The sequence below is a fragment of the Gigantopelta aegis genome, chromosome 10, assembly GCF_016097555.1.
Source record: "Gigantopelta aegis isolate Gae_Host chromosome 10, Gae_host_genome, whole genome shotgun sequence".
In the NCBI taxonomy this organism is placed as follows: Eukaryota; Metazoa; Mollusca; class Gastropoda; order Neomphalida; family Peltospiridae; genus Gigantopelta; species Gigantopelta aegis.
In genome coordinates, this window is record NC_054708.1 from 15099145 (window position 1) to 15122434 (window position 23290).

Here is a 23290-nt window from a genome sequence, read left to right on the forward strand (position 1 = left end):
AAAGCCAGTATTCTATGTCATTAACTAGTTATTCTCTATATACAGGATAAAGCCAATATCCTATATCATTAACTAGTTGTTCTCTATATACAGGATAAAGCCAATATCCTATGTTATTCTCTATATACAGGATAAAGCCAATATCCTACGTCAGTAACTAGTTATTCTCTGTATACAGGATAAAGCCAATATCCTACGTCAGTAACTAGTTATTCTCTATATACAGGATAAAGCCAATATCCTACGTCAGTAACTAGTTATTCTCTATATACAGGATAAAGCCAAGTTATTCTCTATATACAGAATAAAGCCAATACCCTACGTCATTAACTAGATATTCTCTATATACAGGATAAAGCCAATATCCTACGTCATTAACTAGCTATTCTTTATATACAGGATAAAGCCAGTATCCTACGTCATTAACTAGCTATTCTCTATATACAGGATAAAGCTAATATCCTACGTCATTAACTAGCTATTCTCTATATAAGGATAAAGCCAATATCCTACATCAGTAACTAGTTATTCTCTATATACAGGATAAATCCAATATCCTACGTCATTAATTAGCTATTCTCTATATACAGGATAAAGCCAGTATCCTACGTCATTAACTAGCTATTCTCTATATACAGGATAAAGCCAATATCCTACGTCATTAACTAAGTATTCTCTATATACAGGATAAAGCCAATATCCTACATCATTAACTAGCTATTCTCTATATACACGATAAAGCCAATATCCTACGTCATTAACTAGCTATTCTCTATATACAGGATAAAGCCAATATTCTACGTCTTTAACTAGATATTCTCTATATACAGGATAAAGCCAATATTCTACATCATTAACTAGTTATTATAATACCCATTGTAGAAAAGTGTTCTTGCATCTAAATTTAAATACCTAATGATTTTCAATAAAAGATACAGATGTTTAGAGATTAAGGAACACACATGTTTTGTCCATTTTAAATTATTATCAACTTTAATTCCTAAAAGTTTTTCACAATCAGTGTGTTGCAGACATTCTGAATTTATTATAAGAGAAATATCATTTTGGATTGTAACTTTTTGTCTTGTTCCTATAGTCATATATTTGGTCTTTTTTGTGTTTATGAACATTTTATTATAGGAACACCATTTTTCTACACTATTCAGATCTTGCTGTAGTTTATCTTGAATATGAGTAACAGTTTTCCCTGACATGAACATTGTTGAATCATCTGCATACATACTTGTGGTACAATGTTCAATGTATCGTGGAAGATCATTTATGTACAGTATAAAGAGAAGAGGTCCTAGTATGGAACCCTATGGAACACCATAAATAATGGATTTAGGTTCTGATGTTGCCATTCCTATAATGACTTGCTGTGTCCTGTTACTTAAATAAGAATGGAACAAGTTACGAGAATTCCCTTTGCAGCCATAAATGTTTAACTTTTGAATCAGAAACTAGTTATTCTCTATATACAGGATAAAGCCAATATCCTACGTCATTAACTATTTATTCTCTATATACAGGATAAAGCCAATATTCTATGTCATTATCTATTTATTCTCAATGTACAGGATAAAGCCAATATCCTACGTCATTAACTATTTATTCTCTATATACAGGATAAAGCCAGTATTCTATGTCATTAACTAGTTATTCTCTATATACAGGATAAGCCAATATCCTATATCATTAACTAGTTGTTCTCTATATACAGGATAAAGCCAATATCCTACGTTATTCTCTATATACAGGATAAAGCCAATATCCTATGTTATTCTCTATATAAGCTCTATATGTACTTTTGTTTCCATTCAGGCCCAGGTTCCTGTGATGGCCTACTTCACTGATCTTGCGGAATTGGTGTCAAAGATCGACAAGCCAAAACCACGGTTCTACTTGCATAATGATGATTTCAGCACTGACAGTAAATTCCTTTTTAAATTTTACATTTTACACTTCTAGATTAATTTTTACAAAATCGAGACTGATATGGGGTGGAGAGAGAGAGCGAGAGCGAGAGCGAGAGCGAGAGCGAGAGCGAGAGCGAGAGAGGGGGGGGAGGGAGGGAGGAGTTTGTTTTGTTTTGTTTTAATGACACCACCAGACCACATTGATTTATTAATCAACGGCTATTGGATGTTAAACATTTGGTAATTCTGACATAAAGTCTTAGAGAGAAAACCATACATTTTTCTATTAGTAGCAGTGGATCTTTTAATTGAACTATTCCACAGACAGGATAGCACATACCACAGCCTTTGATATACCAGTTGTGGAGCACTGGCTGGAATGAGAAATGTGTCCACAATGTGGATCGATCCCAAACTGACTGCACATTAGACGAGCACTTTACCACTGGGCTCCATCCCGTTCCCGTAGAAAGAGAGTGTATAGTTTGTTTTGTTTAATGACACCACTAGAGCACATTGATTAATTAATCATCGGCTATTGGATGTCAAACGTTTGGTAATTCTGATTCGTAGTCATCAGAGGAAACCCGCTACATTTTTTCTAATGCAGCAAGGGATCTTTTATATGCACCATCCCACAGAAAGAATAGCACATACCACGGCCTTTGATATACCAGTCGTGGTGCACTGGCTGGAACGAGAAATAGCCCAATGGGCCCACCGACGGGGATCAATCCCAAACTGACCATGCATCAAGCGAGCGCTGTACCACTGGGCTACGTCCCGCTTCCCTTAGAAAGAGAGAGAGAAAGAGCGAGAGAGAGAGAGAGAGAGAGAGAGAGAGAGAGAGAGAGAGAGAGAGAATCATAGATGTACATACATATGGATACACACATACACGTTTATATACTTGTGGCTGGATGCATTGTATTTTAATGCTGTGATGGCATTATTCATTCATGGATGGTCATGAAAAATACATTTGACTTTGATTATTTGTTAATTATGTACGTGTAGGTGACGACGAATATGAAGAGGTGGAAGAGACCGATGAGGAAGCAGATCATATTGTTTACGATCATCCTGATGACGAAGACGTAAACACTGTGGGCAGCAATCCTGAGTCCACCTTTAGTTCAGACCAGCATACAGAACCCATTGTGGGAACATCCAAAATGGAGGTTTGTGTTATAGCATAACATATTATACATCAAGAGTACAACATGAATGGAAGTATGACACCACACATTTCAGTGTTCTCTTCTCAAGGTGTGTAAGAAACCAATTTAAAAATCTGGATTTCAATTAAGTTGTTACTTCAGCTGATTTTATACAGCAAAAACCCCTATGAACCTAACACTCATGTGACAAGTAAAAGTCCGGTTTTAAGGCATATACGGTTTAGAGGGGATATTTTATGTACTGATAGTAAAGACAACAAAATGAATGTCAGCAAATAATTTGGATGCCAGTTTGCTATACATAAACTCATATAAAAGCATTCTGGAATGGTAGAAAACTCTTCATTGTGGAAAAACTAAATATTACTCTGTGATTCAAGGCATACAGCACTTTGAAATGGTAAAGATCGTATTGAATGTTCCTACAGTTTAGTTTTTCACAATATATTATGGTAATTTTTGTTACAGCCTGTGGGATCAAGACGACGAAATCGGCCATTAACAGACTAGTAGGCTACACGGTCTCTCAAGTTGGAACCAGATAACATTGTGATACCGGCCAGTGAAAATGACAACTGTTTCTGTGTTGTATTCAGGGTTTGAAATTTTGGAAGACTTAAGTAGTTATCAGGACTACCATCCAGGCAACCAAGCTTTATGATGACAAATGATTAAAGATAGTTGATAGTCAGGGAGCCACAACTGCAAAAGTGCTTTAAAACGGGTTCACGGTGAACCCTTCTGCTATACTTTTTTATTTTGGTATTTTTAAATAGCTTAGAAGAGAGGAAATCAGTGTGTCAAATTGAATAAAGTATATATAAAATGTAAATTATGCTTTAAAATGCTGACCTGATAACAAATTAGCTTCAGTAATTCAGATTTTGACCTGTCAAAAACCGTTGTTCAATCTAAAGAACTGGTATGGAATCGTATTTGTATTTCATATAGTAATAATGGATTTCAACAACTTAGACTTCCAAGACATGAAAACCTACAATGTAAGTTTTCATTACTCAAGTGGATTGGTTTAATAGCTAATGTGCATTGATTATTACAGAGTAATCTTGGATAAGATTTGGTTTACTTACCCACGTTAGTTTCAAGTTATTGAAGTTTTACAGTCATTAACATAATTAATAAGCAGGTGCATTTATAGGACATTTTAGACTTCCAAGACATGAAAACCTGCAATCTTAAGTTTTCGCTACTCCAGTGTATTGGTTTAATAGCTAATGTGTATTGATTATTCAAGTTATTGAAGTTTTACGGTCATTAGCATAATTAATAAGCTGGTGCATTTATAGGACATTTTTGTGTGAGATGTTATAAAAAAAAAAAAAGGTTTGATCATGACCAAAAAAATGTGGATTATCAAATAAGATTTTACCAAATCAGATGTACTTTGATTTGTTATTGGTTACTTTCATTATAGTTGTAGTAACTATGTCATATTGACCGTACTTGCTTATCTGTGATTTCTTTTGCAGTGATTGGAAATTTATTTTCCGTTTTCTTAATTACGATTGTACACTTTTTGATGATCATTCATATATTTTTGATGGTAAGAATAATATCAAAATGTTGTTTAGTTTCTAATATTTTGATCCTCCTTGCTAAGTCTAAGAATATTGATGAACAGGCTGTGTATTAGGGGTTTATTCAAGGATGGGGAGGGTTTCATCGAAAAACCTCTTCGTAGATTAGCAATGTTAATTTAGCAAAAGGTTTAAAATTAGAGAAATCCAAGGCAAAGAAGAATAGTTTTCAGTTTCAACTAGTTCTAAATGCTGTTCTACATGTATGTGTTCGTAATATGGGTTTATATAGAAAGAATTCCACTGGCTCCGATAAAGTAATTAGAATAAAATAATTTTTTAATTGGAAACTCCGTCACAGACTGTCTGTGTTGGTTTGTATCGATCTGCATCTCTTAATGATTGTACAGAAGTCAGGCTTTAACAAGAAGCATTTGAACAAAAGTTTTGTTAAAAAAATAATCACATTTATTATTCATTGATTTCAGTTATTGTGAGTATGTGTTTATATGTGCGTGTGTGCACACTTTAGAATTTTGTTTCCAGACATAATTTTAATCATAATCAGGCAACTGACATGACAAATTTATATTTAATGCATTTTTTGTTAGTGCTATTACAGTCAAACTTGTTATAAAGGCCACTGTTAACAACCATATATCTATTAAGGCCATGTATACTTTTTATTTTTGCCTGTGTATTAAGGTCACCTGATCATTAAGGGTGTTATCTTGTCTAGGATTTTGCCCATAAAAAGGCCTCATTCTCTTATATTACGGTAACCAATGATAGCATTATATGTGGTGCTAGTCAATTTCACCAAAATATAGTGTCACAATTAAACGCCTACCGGTAATAATCGTAGTTTAAAATGTGCTTATGTGTGATTAGTGTTTTTTGGATCATAAATTACTCATTTAATTAATAACTTACTTTGATGGCTGTTATAGAGAGGGTTCATTATTGGCATAGCCAGGATTTTATTTTGGGAGAGCACCCATATTGGGAATGGCCACCCATCTGTCTATGAGTCATATTAAAAGGTGACAGGCAAATTTAATAGGTGGTGGAGGGAAAAAAAGGGGTAAGATGGGTGGGGGGGGGGGCTTGGCCTCCCTAGGGGCCGTCCATAATTTTCAACATTTTCACGAGCGTACAAACCGTACGCGTGGGGGGAGGTGGTTAAGGGGCCAGCATACACTTTTTTTGAAAATGAAAAATGTCTATCAACATTTTTCATTTGGGGATGTACACTTTTAGGAGTGGGGGGTGTGTGTGGTCAAAAGTGTACTCTTTGTTCACTAAACCAGTGTTCAGTGTACATAGTTCTATTCTTAAGTTTGCTTATATTTTCTTATACGTAACATGTATACAGTGTTCGACAAATGTTTGAGACAAACACTAGCCCTCACAGAAGCTTTGGTGGGTGTCCTATGTATTTATAGTAATACAGGTGATAATTTCCACTAGTCCAGACCCAAGATTTACTGACCGGGACTGAGGGCTAGTGTATTTGTCGAACGCTGATGTACATCTATATGTAGTCTTGTTGAATTGTCAGAGATGGCAATGTCTGGTGGTAATGGTTATATCTCCTGTTTGGTTTCTGTCTGGGACAAAATAACTTAAAATATCATGTGACTTTAAAAAAGAAGAAAAAAAGGTGTGACATTTTACATTTGCACGGCAGTGCTCAGTATTTACAAAATGAAACCTGTAGTTTGTCTCACATGCTTTTATACTTAGTAATTATGCCCCGTTACACAAGTATCTACAAAGGTAAATATTTCATGTATATGTGTGTATATAATGTATATTACAGAACATTTGTGTGTGTGCCATAGATTTTGTAGAGATTAATATGCTTCTATAATCACTATACCATAGTTTAAGTCTCAGAGATGTACATAGCTTTTCAGTTTTCAGGGCTCTACATTAACTCTGGACCAACTTGTCTTACTGAACACGTTCTTCCCCATTTTACTTGTGAAATATGCTTCTCTCCTGAATTTTTCTGATGAGAGTCCAGCAATGTTTAAGTTGCTTTCTCAGTGGAACAACTGATTTGTTCTACCCGCAGGTTATGGTTCCAAGCAGTTCTCTCTCTCTCTCTCTCTCTCTCTCTCTCTCTCTCTCTCTCTCTCCTCCTCCCCTCTCTCTCTCTCTCTCTCTCTCTCTCTCTTTCTCTCTCTCTCTACCAAAACATGTTTTCTGTAAAATATAGGGAGAGACCTTAATATGCCGGTAGGTCAATCGATTTTTGTTTTAATAAATACTAAAAAAACAAAACAACAACAAACTCAAGTGGACAAGTGTTAATGTAGAGCCCTGCTTTTTTATCTGTACTATAACCAAGTTCTACATATAATATTTCAATTCTGTGATAAAATTTGGGTGTGACACACTTTCAAGTATTATACCAAGTATTATATCGTGCGATTGTCTCAGTAGGGGCAGGTCAAGAAATGATCACATGGGGGAGGTTGGGATGCAGCAGGTATTTTTGTTTTTTAACTACACACCACCTAAAGAATACAGTTTAAACATTTATAATCATCTACAACATTTATATACAAATATTTGTATTTAAACAGATTAAAAATGTAATAGTTTTACTTTTTTCAACACTAAATGTGCTACTTCTTGTATTTTACTCAACACTAAATTATGGGACAACTTTGTCAGTATTTTTAAGCACATCAAATAAGATTCTTCTTGAATAATAGAGATATGTAGCTGTCCATATTGACTAGTTATTACTTCAGTTGTATAATGTTGAGAAAGGTCTTTATACAGGCTATGCCTGTTGACCAATCCTATCTGTTAATATTAACAGAAATAAATATTGTTTAAACTTACAACATAGTTATATTCATATGTAATACTTGCCAAGTAGATGTCATTATAAAGTACTCCTAAAACTCTTAAAACTATTATGCATTTTTGCCTGTATCCCCAATACATAAATTTTATAACTGTCCATTTGCACTGGCGTAGGAAGTGGGTGTGTGTGGGGGGGCATATACCTCCCACTTTTCAGATATTTTGCTTTATAATAGTGTAAAAGTGTGTAAATATAAAAGTGTGCCCCTCACTTTTTGGCACCTTCCTACGCCACTGAATTTGGTAAATAAATGTAATTCAGGATAATAAAATATCTCAGTGGCCTTCTTTCCTAATTCTCTTCACCTCCTCCCCCCCCCCCCCCCCCCCCCCCCCCATGTGATCATTTCTAGAATGTTCTTAGCTGTATTACTAGTACCTGAAATGTGCCTTGTTTGTTATAAGCTTAGCTACTATCTTGCATGTGTTTATATTTATCATCTACAATGTAACTATACTTACGGGTCAAATAAAAATTACATAAAATGTATATAGCATACAATTACAAATCACATTAACACTATATGTACTACAAACCAAGTGTTACGTCACAAAAAAAAGAAGGAACAAAAAGTGTTATGTCACATGATAATCACAAAGTAATGGACGCTCTTAAACATATTAATGTTATTCTTCTTTTGTGATGAGTGCAGATTCAAAGGAGTTTCTGTAATGAAGTTTTCACATTTCTTGGTGCCCCTCCCCAGGTCTGTATTTAGGGATGTATTGACACATTTTGTAACTGTTTATAATATTTGTTTCGACCAACAAAGAATATTGTACATATGGGTTTGTCACTTTGATTGCAGGCATTCAAACCAAATTATTGTCTTAATGTCATGTTAAAATCTGTGTTGCTGCATAAGTGACTTTTCCTAGTAAAATTGGCATTTAAAATATGTTAATTGTTTTCAACAATATAAAAAAAAAAAAAACACTAGTGCTTTTGTGTTGTATATTTTTCTTTTTATTATGCATTTACTTTTATTAATATTTTTTATGATGTGATGTTGGGGAAAAGTGTAGGTGTTGAAGACAGGAGTGGTTTTATTGTTTGTTGGGGTTTAGCTGGTTTTGGGGGGTGTGGTGTGAAATGGACTTATAATGTGTCTTTCTAGTTTAATCAACTGGTAGAAAGGTGCCAGAAAGCCATGCTAGAAAAAACATTTAGCACACATCCCTAGACATAATACGTGCTTTTCATTGGTTAATTAGTCTTATAATTTATGAGGTAGACGGCTGTTGCTACCAGTTGATTACATCATTACATCAAGGAATATGTGATGTCACGTAATGTGTAACACTGCATGCATTCGTTCTCCTGACGAAATATATATATATCAGCTGAGAGAAGAAATAACGTCATTGTATTAAAAAGTAAAATGCAGTGAATTTTATAATAATTATACTAACATTATAAGACTGATTGAACTAAAAGGATTGATTCTTTTGAGGCTGGTGTCAGAATCTATTAGTATTAATCAGGTATATTTGTTTGTGAAACAAGAGTATTGAAAGCTGATATGTGGACAATTAGGTTGAATGTAAAGTACATATAATTTAATACCATTTGTATCTGGCTTTCACCTTCATTACAATTGTTGCTTTATCAATGCAATTTTGTTATATATATCTGTTTACTGAAATAAACTAATGTATTTCAAAGTGAATTATTGTTGTGTTGTGGGGTTTTATCTGAACTTTTATTGTATTGTATGTGTTTATGATAAATGTTGAGGAAAATAATAAAGTTACCAGCTGTTGTATAATCCAGTTTATGTCCTGTGTGAAATAATTTTCAGTTGTCAAATAAAAATTTATTTCTCAAGGAACATAAACGTAATAATAACTGGTACTGAATTACTGTTCTAATTGTTACCCAGCTATTTTAATTTTCTCAAAATGTCTTTAAACAATTCACAAGAAGTTTTCTTTAAAATTTAGTTTGTCTACTTTCAAGGTACTTTATAAAAACATATTGTTAAAGTTCTGTTTACTATAGTTAAAAAAATCATGGTGGGGTGGGGGGATTGTTTTTTTTTTAAAGAATAACAAAAAACAAGCATTTTTGCATTCAACATTGGGAAACCGAAGCTTTATTTCAAATAGCTGGCATGTTGAGAGGTTATCAAATCATGTCCAGTTTAGTACACTAGTATCTACATCACATATATCTTTTCCACCAATAGAATAGCACATTTCATTGCAACTTATTTTCGTGCTTTTATCCAATTAAGGTTCAAATATGCTAACCTGGGCACACACACCTCAGCTATCTGGGTTGTCTATTGAAGACAGTGGATTAGTTGTTAGTGGTTACTGAGAGAGAAGTAGGTGCAGTGACCTTACACCTACCCACTGAGTTGTGAAAACTGACTGGGTGGGAGCCAGTACCGGGAAATGAACCCAGTACCCACCAGCCTTAAGTCTGATAGCTTAACCACTAACCCAATCGAGGTCACTCGAACAGCACATACTACCTTTTTATATACTAGTTCTAGAGTATTGGTACAAAGGACCCCATCCCCATAATGCATTAACTGTATCATGCTTGAATTTTACTCTTGCTGGATAATATTGGGCCTAATTCATTAAAATGTCACAACTTTGCGATCTCACAGTGCAATGCTAAAAGACTTGCCAAGAGGATGCTTTGTTGTCTAACAGAGCCTAAGAGACCTTTGTGAATTAGGCCCCAAGTTATATTGTATATTGTCATCTATTACTAGTATGCTTATGTCAACATAAATTTAAAAGAAGAAAAAACAAACTTGTCAACTGAAAAGATTTAATATACTTCTGACTGAAAAACACACATTAATAAAATAATGTATAATTCATAAATGGTTGTCGGTATCTTCAGCTATTTTCTTCATCCTGAAAATGAAAATTAGATTGGGAATAATTATTTATCATTTTGTGAAATATTAAAACAAACTTGTAGACATATACCATAATCACAAAGTGGAAACTCGGTCAATTAAGGATTGTCAGATTTTTCTTTTACATTCATCAGGGTATGAACAACAACAAAAATTATCCGCAAACTGTGTGAATCAGCGAAGCCATTCTCACATAAGTTTGTCGATGATTTGTTTTGTTAATACCCAGATGAACATAACAGAAATAACAGATAATACTTATAATTAAATTTGAATCATATAGGCTAATAATAACACTAAAACGTCATACTTTATTTTGAATTATTTTTAGTCCATAAACAATAATGCTCAATAAGACAACTTGCCCATATAAAATGACGTCATCAGATATGACGTTCCATGACGACATAATTTTTATGTTCATCGAGAAATTAACAAACTTCTGTTGCTACGTCTGGACCAGTGGGATGACATTACGTTGTAATGAATGTAACAGAAATTTAATTATTAGAAACTAAAAGGAGTTTATAAAAAAAAAACTGATTAAAAAAGCTTCCCCCCCCCCCCCCCCACACCCTTGTTACATTTGATCTGATTTTGTTTTGAAAACTTATTTTATCTACTATGAAACTGTTATTGTATCTTCCTTTTTTTAAACTTTTGTTATATCAACTTTTTCCAGTAAGTTAGTAAGTAAGCTTATCCTGAGAAACAAACTTCATACAGACCATCCATTTGTTTTCTTTATTTATATGTGGTTTTGTATAAAGGTTAAAAACAAACCTTTATAAATTGAAGGGATAGCTGTGAATTGCTATTTAGGGGACCTTCTAATATTATGTAATGCGGGTGTGGGTGGGTTTAGGTAAAACTGGAATGTCATGTGGTGTCAGTGGGTGTACTGAAAAGTGTTCTTAACCATTTTTTATTATATACTCACGGCCAAAAGAAACTTTACAAATGAAAACAAAATTTAGTCTCTGAAAACATCCATATATTCTAACGTAACCAATTGCATAAATAATCACCCAAACAAAACCAACTTTCTACAGTATATTTGAAACATAACGTTGCATGCTTTTCATGCCCAGCAAAAAAAATATCGAAATCACATTTTTCAGGACCTACGAAATTCACCCGTGCAATAATGGTATTAAAATGAGCCAGGATACTGGTAGGGTATGCATTTGATAGAAAACCACCAAAAGAATGCCACGACTTACTGTAGAACAACGCGAGCGGGCTATAGGCATGATACAAATGGGGGCATCTAACGCTCATGTCGCAAGGACATTTGGATGTTCCAGAGTTGCTGTTGGTAACCTAATAAATCGATACCAACAGACAGGTCGGACATCGGACAGGCCAAGAACGGGTAGACCACGTGCCACAACTCAACGGGATGACCGATACCTACGAACATTACACCTACATAATCGTTTTCTGATGGTGACATCATCAGTGGCAACGACATTCGGCCACCATGTGAGTAGACAACACACCGTGTCAAGAAGATTACGTGCTGCTGGTATCAGAGCCTACAGACCCTACCGTGGGACCACATTGACAGACCAATATCATCGGCTCAGATTACGATGGGCCAGGCATATGAGGCGTTGGCTGATTCGTGATTGGCGAAGGGTTTTCTTTTCTGATGAGATTAGGTTCTGCCTGTTCCGTGGGGATAGGAGAATAAGAGTATCGGCGTAGAGGAGAACATACAGCCCGTTGTTGCATTAATGAAGTCGAACCTTTCGGAGGTGGTAGTGTGATGGTGTGGGGAGGCATCTTTGGTGATCAGACCACTGAACTTGTCATCATTGATGGCCATCTGAACGCTCAACGTTACAAGTGCTAAGACCAGTTGCCATTCCTACAGCAACAGCCTCAAGGGATCATGTTCCAGCAGGATAATGCGAGACCTCACGTTGCTCGCATTGTGCAGGACTTCCTCTATCAGAACAACGTTAACGTCTTGCCATGGCCTGCACGCTCTCGAGACATGTCACCTATAGAACATCTTTGGGACTACCTTGATCACCAGATTCGACAGAGACAACAGCCCCCACTCAACAGACAACAACTGCAACAATCCCTAGTTGAGGAATGGCGACGCATCCCAAATGATGTAATCAGAAGGCTGACTACATCTATGCGAAGACGTGTGCATGCATGTATCCGAGCTCACGGGGGAAACACACGTTATTAGAGACATTATGGAGTCTGAAATACCTCACTTTGCTCGACTTCATTGGGTGACATTTCAGTGTAAATTTGGTTTTTGACCCCACGTGTAACTTTCACATTATGACGTAATTGTTACCTGCAGTCACGTTGCTTTTGTTGATGATCTACATTTGGTATTGAACTATTAAATAATATCACAAATAATGTTATTCTTATTATTTGCCGTTACCCCACAAATTCAAAAATATTACTTGTAAAGTTTCTTTTGGCCGTGAGTATAGTTTAATTTTTTTTTTTTCATAAATGTTCTGCCATAGGGACAGTGTATAATGTGACATAAGGTGGAATGCCAATGGAACTTTGGGGGAGGTTTGGAGGGGATTGTAAAAAAAAAGAAAATGAATATATAATAAAATTATAACACACACACACACACACACACACACACACACACACACCCCACTAGATCCACCTTTGGTTATACAAGAAGATTCAACTAAATGTTGATTGAGTCTCACTTTCTGGATAGGTCTAGACTTTCTTCTTCAGTAGGTTTAGATAACCTAAAACTCGTTGCATCCCAACCTTGGTGGCTTCAGTTCTGTTCCTAGCCAACATCAGTTTACTCAACACGTAGTACGGGTTATAACCTGAAAAATATTCTATATAAACTTATATGACAAACAGACAGATACTTAATATATTAAAAGTTATAATTTATACGATAACGTAGATATGTACTTAACATGCAATACTTGTTATAATCTGAAATATATATGACGGTATAAAATGATATGACGAACCAATAACCAATGTAATGAACCAATAACACAATATGGGTTCAAAATCTGAAATATTCAGTAGAAATTTATATAACAAACGGACAAATTACCAAATGTAATATACCAGTAGGTTATACTATGAAATATATGGTGTAAATTGATATAATAAACAAACAAATAGTAGCACTTAACACATTCAATACAGGTTAAATGGTTTAAAATGAAACAATGAATAAACAAAATGTTTTGGGTTTTTTTTCTAATATTGTATGAAACTAGTAAAAAGCACAACCAATAGTTTGTTTTAAGTTGTGAATTAGAAATAATTAAGGATTGTCTGTCATTTCTTTTACATTCATCGGGGTATGAACCCAAAAAAAAGATGGTATGTTTTTTTCATACCCAGATGAACGTAAAAGAAATAACACACAATACTTATAATTAAATTTCAAACACTTACTAATAGTTCTTATGTGGTAATTGGCACATCCTAAAACATTCAGGGAACCTTTTTTTGGTTTTACCCTCCCACCCCCAGTAATGTGCCATCCAAAATACCTAATATATGCAGTGATACAAGACTAATTAACTTAAAACAATATCACTGATGTTTTAACTTAATCAATTAACAGATAATTATGGAAAGTAATTGTTGTGGATTTTAAAATTTAATTTCTATACAATTGTATTATTTTTATTGTTAACACTACACTAAGCCCTACTATGACATGATGTCATGTCCCATTATGTCAGAGACTCAGAATTACCACTACTGACCCTTTATCAAACATTCAAACAACTTACTTGTATAAGACATGGTGGTACTATGCATTCCAACTGGAAAATAAAATACTTCTAAATTTAAATTAATAATTTATATGGTGTCTGAAGTTCGTATGAAAACATTGTTGGTGATGAGTACATTTATCATCCATTAAAGGCTTTTGTAGGAGATATCGCTGGCACCATAATTTGAGATATCTCCTGCGATATTCTTCTGGGAGATATCGCTTCTTTTTGTTACGTCATTATGTGTATGTTTCAGCGCTAAACCTATCATTAATGATGTCACACCACTGTTGTTGTGCTAGTTAACGAGTCTACACTGCCAAATACAGTGACATTCAACCCAGATTACTGACATTGTTTACAATTGTCACAAATGAAAAGAATGATAATGGATGATAAAAAGAATACCCCCTCGTGTCTTGTGATATTATTATTTATAAACACTCATTGATAAAAGTATAAAAATCCTCGGCAAGTCTGGGATTTCATACTTTCATCAACTCGTGCTAATAAATTACGATATCACAAGACACTCCGGGAGTATCCTCTGTTTATCATGTTATGTTATATATATTGAGGTCGAGGGTGGGTGGTTTTAAATTTAATTATAAGATATTATTATAAAAAGTAATTGGTGTGGATTTTAAAATGTGGCTAATTTAAGGAAAATTTCAATATCTAAAGACTAAATGTTGTAGCCACTTTGTATAAAAGTTAGCAATTGGCTAATTTGGCAATGGACAGGGTGTGCCCTGGTCAATCGAAATATTGAAAATGTGCAATAACCATGCATTGTAAGTTTATGAGGTAACTTCAAATTAAAGTGACAGACCCTAGTTTTTAAACACTGTGATGGCGTATTTGTCACTATTAGAGGTAACTTCAGATTAAAGTGACAGACCCTAGTTTTTAAACACTGTGATGGCGTATTTGTCACTATTAGAGGTAACTTCAGATTAAAGTGACAGACCCTAGTTTTTAAACACTGTGATGGCGTATTTGTCACTATTAGAGGTAACTTCAAATTAAAGTGACAGACCCTAGTTTTTAAACACTGATGGCGTATTTGTCACTATTAGACGTAACTTCAGATTAAAGTGACAGACCCTAGTTTTTAAACACTGTGATGGCGTATTTGTCACTATTAGAGGTAACTTCAAATTAAAGTGACAGACCCTAGTTTTTAAACACTGTGATGGCGTATTTGTCACTATTAGAGGTAACTTCAAATTAAAGTGACAGACCCTAGCTTTTAAACACTATGATGGCGTATTTGTCACTATTAGAGACATTTTTGACAATTGAAATCAGACATTACTTAGATTTTATTTTTAGATTATGAATTTTGATACATCCAAAGTGTTTCCAGTCATCCTGCTGTTTAATATCACAAAATGCATTTTTTATATTTTTAAAAACACGTACCTCTGATAAATAACAGTTATGGAGACGAACTCTAGTCTACTTTTTAAGGGTATTTTCCCTTTTCTAAAACACAGACTTTTGTTTCACTATATTGTAACTATATCCAAATGTGTTACAGGTTAACCTGGTTTGTAAATTAACCAAACTTAGTGACCATTTTCATGGTTTGAAACTAGGATCTGTGGCTTTAACAGATACATGTACTTGCACTACAAACTGGTGGTAACGTACGTTCACAATACTTCCCAGTGTATCCATGTGGGCACATACATACAAACATGTAAGTTGATCTGTCGACTGAGCACAAACCGCCATTCATACAGGGATGTTGGTTGCAGGGACTGGAATCAAATTCACACGCATTGCCGTAGTAACCCTTTTGACAGTAGCAGGTAAAACCCCCATGCCAGTTAAAGCACGTAGCATTGTTGTGGCAAGGGAATGACACACATTCATTAATATCATCTGAAATCAAAAGGGGAAAAATGGTTATTGTTTAAACTTGTATTTCTGTACAAAATAAAGTCCAGAAAATACTGCTGATATGGTTGTGGTAGCATCCTCTAGTGAATTGTTAAGGTTTATTTTGTTTAATGACTCCACTTGAGCATATTGATTTATTAATCATCAGCTACTGAATGTCAAACATTTGGAAGAGTCTTAGAGAGAAAACACACTATAATTTAGTAACAAGTGATCTGTTATGTGCACCATCCCGCAGACAGGATAGCAAATACCACAGCCGTTGATATACCAGTCGTGGTGCATTGGCTAGAATAATCTAGTGTGATCTATTATGTGGCTAATGGTGAAAGTGTATCAGTATAATGGGCAATACAGTTGATAAATACAACTAAAACTCACTCACTCTCTATCTATCTATCTATCTATCTATCTCTCTCTCTCTCTCTCTCTCTCTCTCTCTCTCTCTCTCTCTCTCTCTCTCTCTCTCTCTCTCTCTCTCTCTCTCTCTCTCTCTCTCTCTCTCTCTCTCCATCTCACTCACCACATACACATGTGTATACACACACACAAACATAAACACAAACACAAGTCCCTGCTTTACTAAGGCAATATCTAATGGGAGTGCATCCTGGAAAAAATATGAAAAGGTGCCTCTTTTTTTGTTGTTTCAAAGTGTCTTCTTTTTTTGTTTACCTGCAGAAGACCCTTTCTTAATATGCCCTACTTATTTTTGTACTGCCACCCCACTGATGTCAGACCAGGCACCACCCTGCTTACCTTCACAGTATTGTCCAGTCCACCCATGGGAGCAGTTGCAGTAGTAGGAGCCGTTTGTGGGAATACAGCTAGCACCATTGTCACACGGGTTATCGTCGCAAGGATTTATTGTTTCTGTAAGTTTATCACACAAATATTGTGAAAACAGCTGCAGTAGTAGGAGCTGTTTGTGGGAATACAGCTAGCACCATTGTCACATTGGTTATTGTCGCAAGGATTTATTGTTTCTGTAAGTTTATCACACAAATATTGTGAAAACAGATGCAGTAGTAGGAGCCATTTGTGGGAATACAGCTAGCACCATTGTCACACGGGTTTATTGTTTCTGTAAGTTAATTACACAAATATTGTGAAAACAGCTGCAGTAGCCGGAGCCGTTTGTGGGAATACAGCTACATGTAGCACCATTGTCAGGTTATTGTCACAAGCGTTTATTGTTTCTGTAAATTTATTACACAAATATTGTGAAAACAGCTGCAGTAGTAGGAGCCGTTTGTGGGAATACAGCTAGCACCATTGTCACATTGGTTATTGTCACAAGGGTTTATTGTTTCTGTAAGTTAATTACACAAATATTGTGAAAACAGCTGCAGTAGTTGGAGCCGTTTGTGGGAATACAGCTAGCACCATTGTCACACGGGTTATTGTCGCAAGGGTTTATTGTTTTTGTAAGTTAATAAATATGTAAACATATTTTATAATTGTTTCTTAAATTGATATATAACTTAGGTTTTTCATGGGGGCCATTCAGATATTAAGTAACGCTATTTTTGTCAAAATTAGACATCCTCCCTCCCCCTGTAATGCTACATAACGCTAGACCATACATTCCACCAAAATATTATGTAACACTTGAAAACCTCCATCCCCACTCCCATTCACAAACAAGTCATGCATTTCAACTCAATTTATAATCATTATTGTGTGTTTACATCTAGTTATATTACCTTTGTTAAACATTGTCAACGTGACAGAGCGTTTATGGTCAGGGAAAAAATACCTCAAAACATTTTAGTAATAAAACCACCTGTAATGCTACATATCATTTGAACATACACCCATCCAACCCCTAGAGTGTTACATAATATTTGAATGGCCCCATGTGTGTGTGTGTCTGGGTGGGTGGAGAGTGGTTGGGTGGGGATGAGTGGGGGGATTTGTGGGTTGGTGGGTGTGTATGGGGTGGGTGGATAGGGTGGGTGGGTGTGTATGTGTATGCATATATTTGTTTATTATACTAAACTAAATGTAACCCGTGTTTAGCACAGGAATATTTAAATGAGCGGTAGTGTACATAAACTGGGCTTTCCCAAACAAATATGACTGCTGTGTAGATAGCCAGCCCAAAGCCACTAAGTGACAAAGATGGCAGCCTCCATTTTCCAATGAATTTATGGAATTCGTCTTTGTATGCTATATTTAGCACAATATGGATACGATAGTTGACTTCAGTGCAAAACGATCCTTCCGAAGTGCGCCATTGTGTAAGTACAAAAAAGGCTGTCGGCAGTACAAATAAAAAGAGGAGAAGCGGTCAGAACGTTTGGAAACTTAAAACGGATTTACATATTATATTATAGATTACAATGTAGCAGTTTATTATAAGCTGTCATATTAATAATGTACGGTAACATATTTAGGGTGTGTGTGTGCGCGCGCAAGTGTGTGTGTGTGTGTATGCGCGCATGTGTGTGTATGCGCATGCATGTGTGTGTGTATGCGCGTGCATGTGTGTGTGTGTGTGTGTGTGTGTCTGTGTCTGTAAACTGTTAACAGCATTGATAATAAACAACCTACCATTGCAAGTTTTTCCTGTGTATGGATACGGACAGCTACAGTTGAAGGAATTTCCCACTCGATTGCACATTCCATTGTGGAGGCATGGGGTATAATCACACAGATTAACGTCTAAACAAATTATTAAATAAATAAATGCATTATTTTTCATTTGCTAGTTCCGTCGAAAGGAAAGGAATATTTGTGTAATAAAGGTTGTTTTGTTTAATGACACCACTAGAGCACATTGATTAATTAATCACCGGCTATTGGATGTCAAACATTTGGTAACTCTAACATAGAGTCTTAGAGGAAACCCGATACATTTTTCCATTAGGTCATAGGGTTTTACAATTCAATTTAATAATTTATTTCTGTATATGAATTATACAGACATGAATAATAATATCAACATTAAGAAAAGAAAAAAAAGAACAAGCTGTTGTAGTACACACCTATTTTTCCATTAGTAGCACAGACAGGATAGCACATACCAAGGCCTTTGATATACTAGTGATGGTGCACTGGCTGGAATGAGAAATAGCCCAATGGGTCCACCAACAGGGATCGATCGTAGACCGACTGTACATCAAGCGGGCCCTTTACCACTGGGCTACGTCCCGCCCGCTATTTGCGTAATAATGCCTCACCACATTGTCAACCATGTTGAATTGCTAACATGAGAGAAACCGAGGAAACTGACTGCTGTCACATACACTGTTTTTACCATAATGGATCTTTTATATATACACTTTCCCACAGACAGAACAGTATATACCACAGACTTTAGTAAACCAGTCATGTTGCTTGGGTTGGAATGGGAAAAAAGTCTGAGTTTACCAAGGGTAATTGATCCTACAAGCGGCATAATTTGGCTCAGTCACTTGAGGTGCTTGTGTCGTGGGATCGAACCACCTCGGTGGATCCATTCAACCGATTGGGTTTCTTATCATTCCAATCAGTGCATCACAACTGGTCAAAGGCTGTGGTATGTGTTTTCCTGTCTGTGGGAAAGTGCATATAAAAGATCCTTTGCTAATAATGGGAAAATGTATCGGGTTTCCTCTAAGACACTATGTCATAGTTACCAAATGTTTGATATCCAGTAGCCAATGATTAATAAATCAATGTGCTCTAGTGGTGTCATTATACAAAATAAACTTGCTGGATCCTACAACTCATCACACTTAAGGCAGGTGTTCTACCATTGAGCTACATCACCACCACCACCCCCCCCCCCCCCCTCCTCCCCCGGTTTCATAAATCACTTTAGGTAAACATGGGAGGAACAAATAACAACAACAATAACAATACTGAGAGAAAGAAAATAAGGTACAGTAGGTGTATAAGATGGAAGTTTGGAGGGTGGAGCCTTTTTAATTGCACACCCTTCTGATATATTTTATTCTATGGGTAAGCGGTTGCTTGAGGTGCATTAAATGTTTAATATTATGTATGTGTCTGGGTTGTTCATAATTTCTGGGTTATTCCAGGCCTCAACCTGCCCTTTGCAAAATTAGTCAAGTTGCTAATTTTTATACAAAGCAGCTATAACATTTAATATTTGGCTAATTGGTCACTTTTTATTAAAAATGTTTTTTGAAATGCTCTACATGTCTGAACACTGGCTAAAACAAAAAAATTTCTAGTTAAGAGTTCTACCATAGAATAAATTATATGTTTGTGCAGAACTCAGAGCAACTAAACAACTTTCAAGGCAAATTCCTTCCAACAATAGCACTATGTGAACAATAAAACTAACATATAAAAACATAATAATAAAGATACTTACACTCGCAATTTTTGCCATAAAACCCAAACGAACATGTACAGTTGTAGCCATAACCGTGTGGGGTGCACGTGGCGTTGTGTTTGCAGGGTGAACTGTCGCAGGCGTCTGGAATAAACAACAGCAAGGTGATATCTGTATTCCTGTAAACATTTATTAAAAAATAATTTAAAATCTAAAAAATTGGTGAAAAGTGTAGCTTCACAGTGGCGGATCCAGAAAATCCATTATGGGTGGGGGGGGGGGGGGTGCAATGACATGAGGCGAAATGCCAATGGAACTTTGGGGGAGGTTTGGAGGGGATCATGAAAAAATTAAAATTAATATATAATAAAATTATAACTGTTGCAAAATTTAGGGTGGGCCCGGGCCCCTGGGGTCCCCCTAGATCTGCCTCTGCTTCAGGCAAACTGAAATACAAATACTGAAATTATAATACTTCAGATGTGTGTATACAGGTATGTGTATTTGTTTTTAACAATATGTATTGTATGTACATTCATTACATTTTCATTTCAACTTATTTTCGTGTTGATATCCAATTAAGGTTCAAGCACGCTGTCCTGGGCAAACACCTCAGTTATCTGAGCTGTCTGTCCAGGACAGTGGGTTAGTTGTTAGTGGTTAATAAGAGAGAAGAGGATGTAGTGGCCTTACACTTACCCACTGAGTCGTTAAAACTTGCTCTGGGTGGGAGCCGATACCAGGCTGCGAACCCAGTACCTACCAGCCTTATGTTCAATGGCTTAACCATGACGCCACTGAGGCCGGTATTTTATGTACAGTAGTGGTTTAGCCATCCCATCCTAACAACCTCCACAAAAGTTCTAGAACCAATATTTAAAGTTGTGCCTCATGCACCCCCATCCCAATTGTTCAGTAAATAATTTTAATACATATACAGACAAGCACAAATTAGGAATAGTAAATATTACCATGATTGTTATTTTACTCTTATTTCTGTTTTAAGTTGTTTATTTATTTCACATACAAAATAAACACCAAATAGCATGCAGTAATTGATAGCTAGTTTAAGATTCAACATGTGGGTTTTAGGATCAATCTTGAGACATTTTCCTTTTTCAATCAGTGCTCCACAACTACTATATGAAAGAACATACCTGGCTCCTTGGATACATTGTAATTCACGTGGAAACCGCCTCGTACTACCATGTAGTCAGAATAAAACTTAAACACTTCACGCTTCTGTACATTATTGACTGAAATATAAAGGTTATTGTTCATACACTTTAAAAGTGGAATCATAGCATGCTAGTTACATATAATTTTGGAATGGGGAGACCATAAATATATAATAATATTGAAAATAGAGGGTCATAGATTATCTTAAGAGAATTTTGGGGCATTTTAAGTTGGGAAGTAATTTTTTTAATGATGCACTCAACACATTTTATTTACCGTTATATATATTGTATGGCATTGAGAGAGAGAGAGAGAGAGAGAGAGAGAGAGAGAGAGAGAGAGAGAGAGAGAGAGAGAGAGAGAGGGGGGGGGAGAGAGAGAGGGAGGGAAAGAGACAGAGAACAGGACAAATAAAATATCATCTAGATGCAAGTTAGATCTAATCATAAAAATCTCAGCATGAAATGTCATGTAAGATCAGGCCAACTGCTTGTATTTAAAACTTTTTATCTCTATTTAATGATATCACTAGCATGCAATTTGCAAGTCACTACCATGGTGTTAAAACCTTACACTCCTAGATTAGTCTTGAGTGAAGACTAAACGTTTTACAAGCATGGAGCCAGATTTCAATTAAGACTTCATTCTGGCTTAGAAGCTAGTATCTGTCACAAGGACTGAGATGAGGAGGTAGACAGCGAAAGAAATTGAAATCAGCTAGCAGGAGGTGGGGGGCAAGGTGGGTAGTTGCCCCCCCCACCCCAGAAAAAAATGCGGAAAGCATTTTAGAAACTTAAAGAAAATTTTCTTGTTAACCATTTAATTAGTTTTAGACTATTGACTACTCAGTTGTCCCCCCACAACAAAAAGTCCTAGCTATGGTCCTGGAAATATACAAGGTAGGAGAAGCTGCCAGATCGGGAAGAAATAAGAGAGAATTTAGAGGAGAGAAAGGAAAAGGGGCAGTGGGATACCAAAAAAAATTAAATAATAAAAAAAAAATTCATTCTGGATTTATATGCTAACTTTATATGCATTTATATGCAATTTTTTTAATTAATAATACTATAGTGGTTGAACTTACTTGTGTATACTTTTGGTGTTGTCCCACAGATCTGCTTGTCAATGGAGCCGATGGCTGGTCCCCATCCCAGATAGTCCCAGTTACAGTTCATCTCCTTCTCGATATCTAGGGCACTGAACGTCAAGTGGATTCTGTATTTGTGCATTTGTGTAGGCATCGTCAGTATGTAGTTCTTCTCCACATTTATCGGGTAGCTACCTGGGTAATTTGGACTGCTGAACGATCCGTATGCACCCCAGAGAAACTGAGTTGGACTTGTGTTCATGACCACTGTAACAATGAGTTAGTATAATGTACAGTGAAACCTCTCAAAACCAGACCCTCTGTAAACCAGAATTCTCCAAAAATCTGATGTTTTTTATGGTCCTTTTTTAAATATCAGTACAAAATATCACCTCTCTAAACTAAATACCTCTTAAACCAAACTTTTTAGTTGGTAATTTGGGTGTCTGGTTTATAGAGGTTTCACTGTACAGGTATACTTTATAAAGCTGCATTCATTAGAAAATTTGGAATATTTAAGCATTTAGAATAGACAATTTAATTTTTTGACAGTTTTTTTTTTTCCTCCTGAATCACAGGTATAACATAAAAATACACAGTAAGCTTTTGCGAAGCATGAATAGCAGAGTTTCATAACTCTCAGGTGCATGTACAAAAAATTGGGCAG

At 35.7% G+C, this 23290-nt stretch overlaps 2 protein-coding genes across 2 annotated transcripts in view; one reads left to right on the forward strand and one right to left on the reverse strand.

The window, feature by feature from the left end:
- LOC121383044 (patatin-like phospholipase domain-containing protein 7) overlaps window positions 1-3932 on the forward strand; it is a 48751-nt gene extending 44819 nt beyond the window's left edge. The window contains exons 31-33 of the mRNA XM_041512803.1: window positions 1825-1933; window positions 2937-3100; window positions 3569-3932. Coding sequence (XP_041368737.1) covers window positions 1825-1933; window positions 2937-3100; window positions 3569-3610 — 315 coding nt within the window. The 3' untranslated portion in view covers window positions 3611-3932. The remainder of the gene's footprint in view (window positions 1-1824; window positions 1934-2936; window positions 3101-3568) is intronic.
- Window positions 3933-10292: 6360 nt separating this feature from the next.
- On the reverse strand, window positions 10293-22885 carry LOC121383494 (fibropellin-1-like). The gene is made up of 9 exons (XM_041513565.1): window positions 22621-22885; window positions 21515-21613; window positions 20397-20501; window positions 18626-18736; window positions 16829-16942; window positions 15818-16051; window positions 14177-14209; window positions 13109-13240; window positions 10293-10398 (listed from the first exon to the last, which is right to left on the reverse strand). The coding sequence occupies exons 1-8, from the start codon at window positions 22883-22885 to the stop codon at window positions 13122-13124; spliced, it is 1080 nt and encodes a 359-aa protein (XP_041369499.1). The 3' UTR covers window positions 10293-10398; window positions 13109-13121.
- Window positions 22886-23290: the final 405 nt, after the last annotated feature.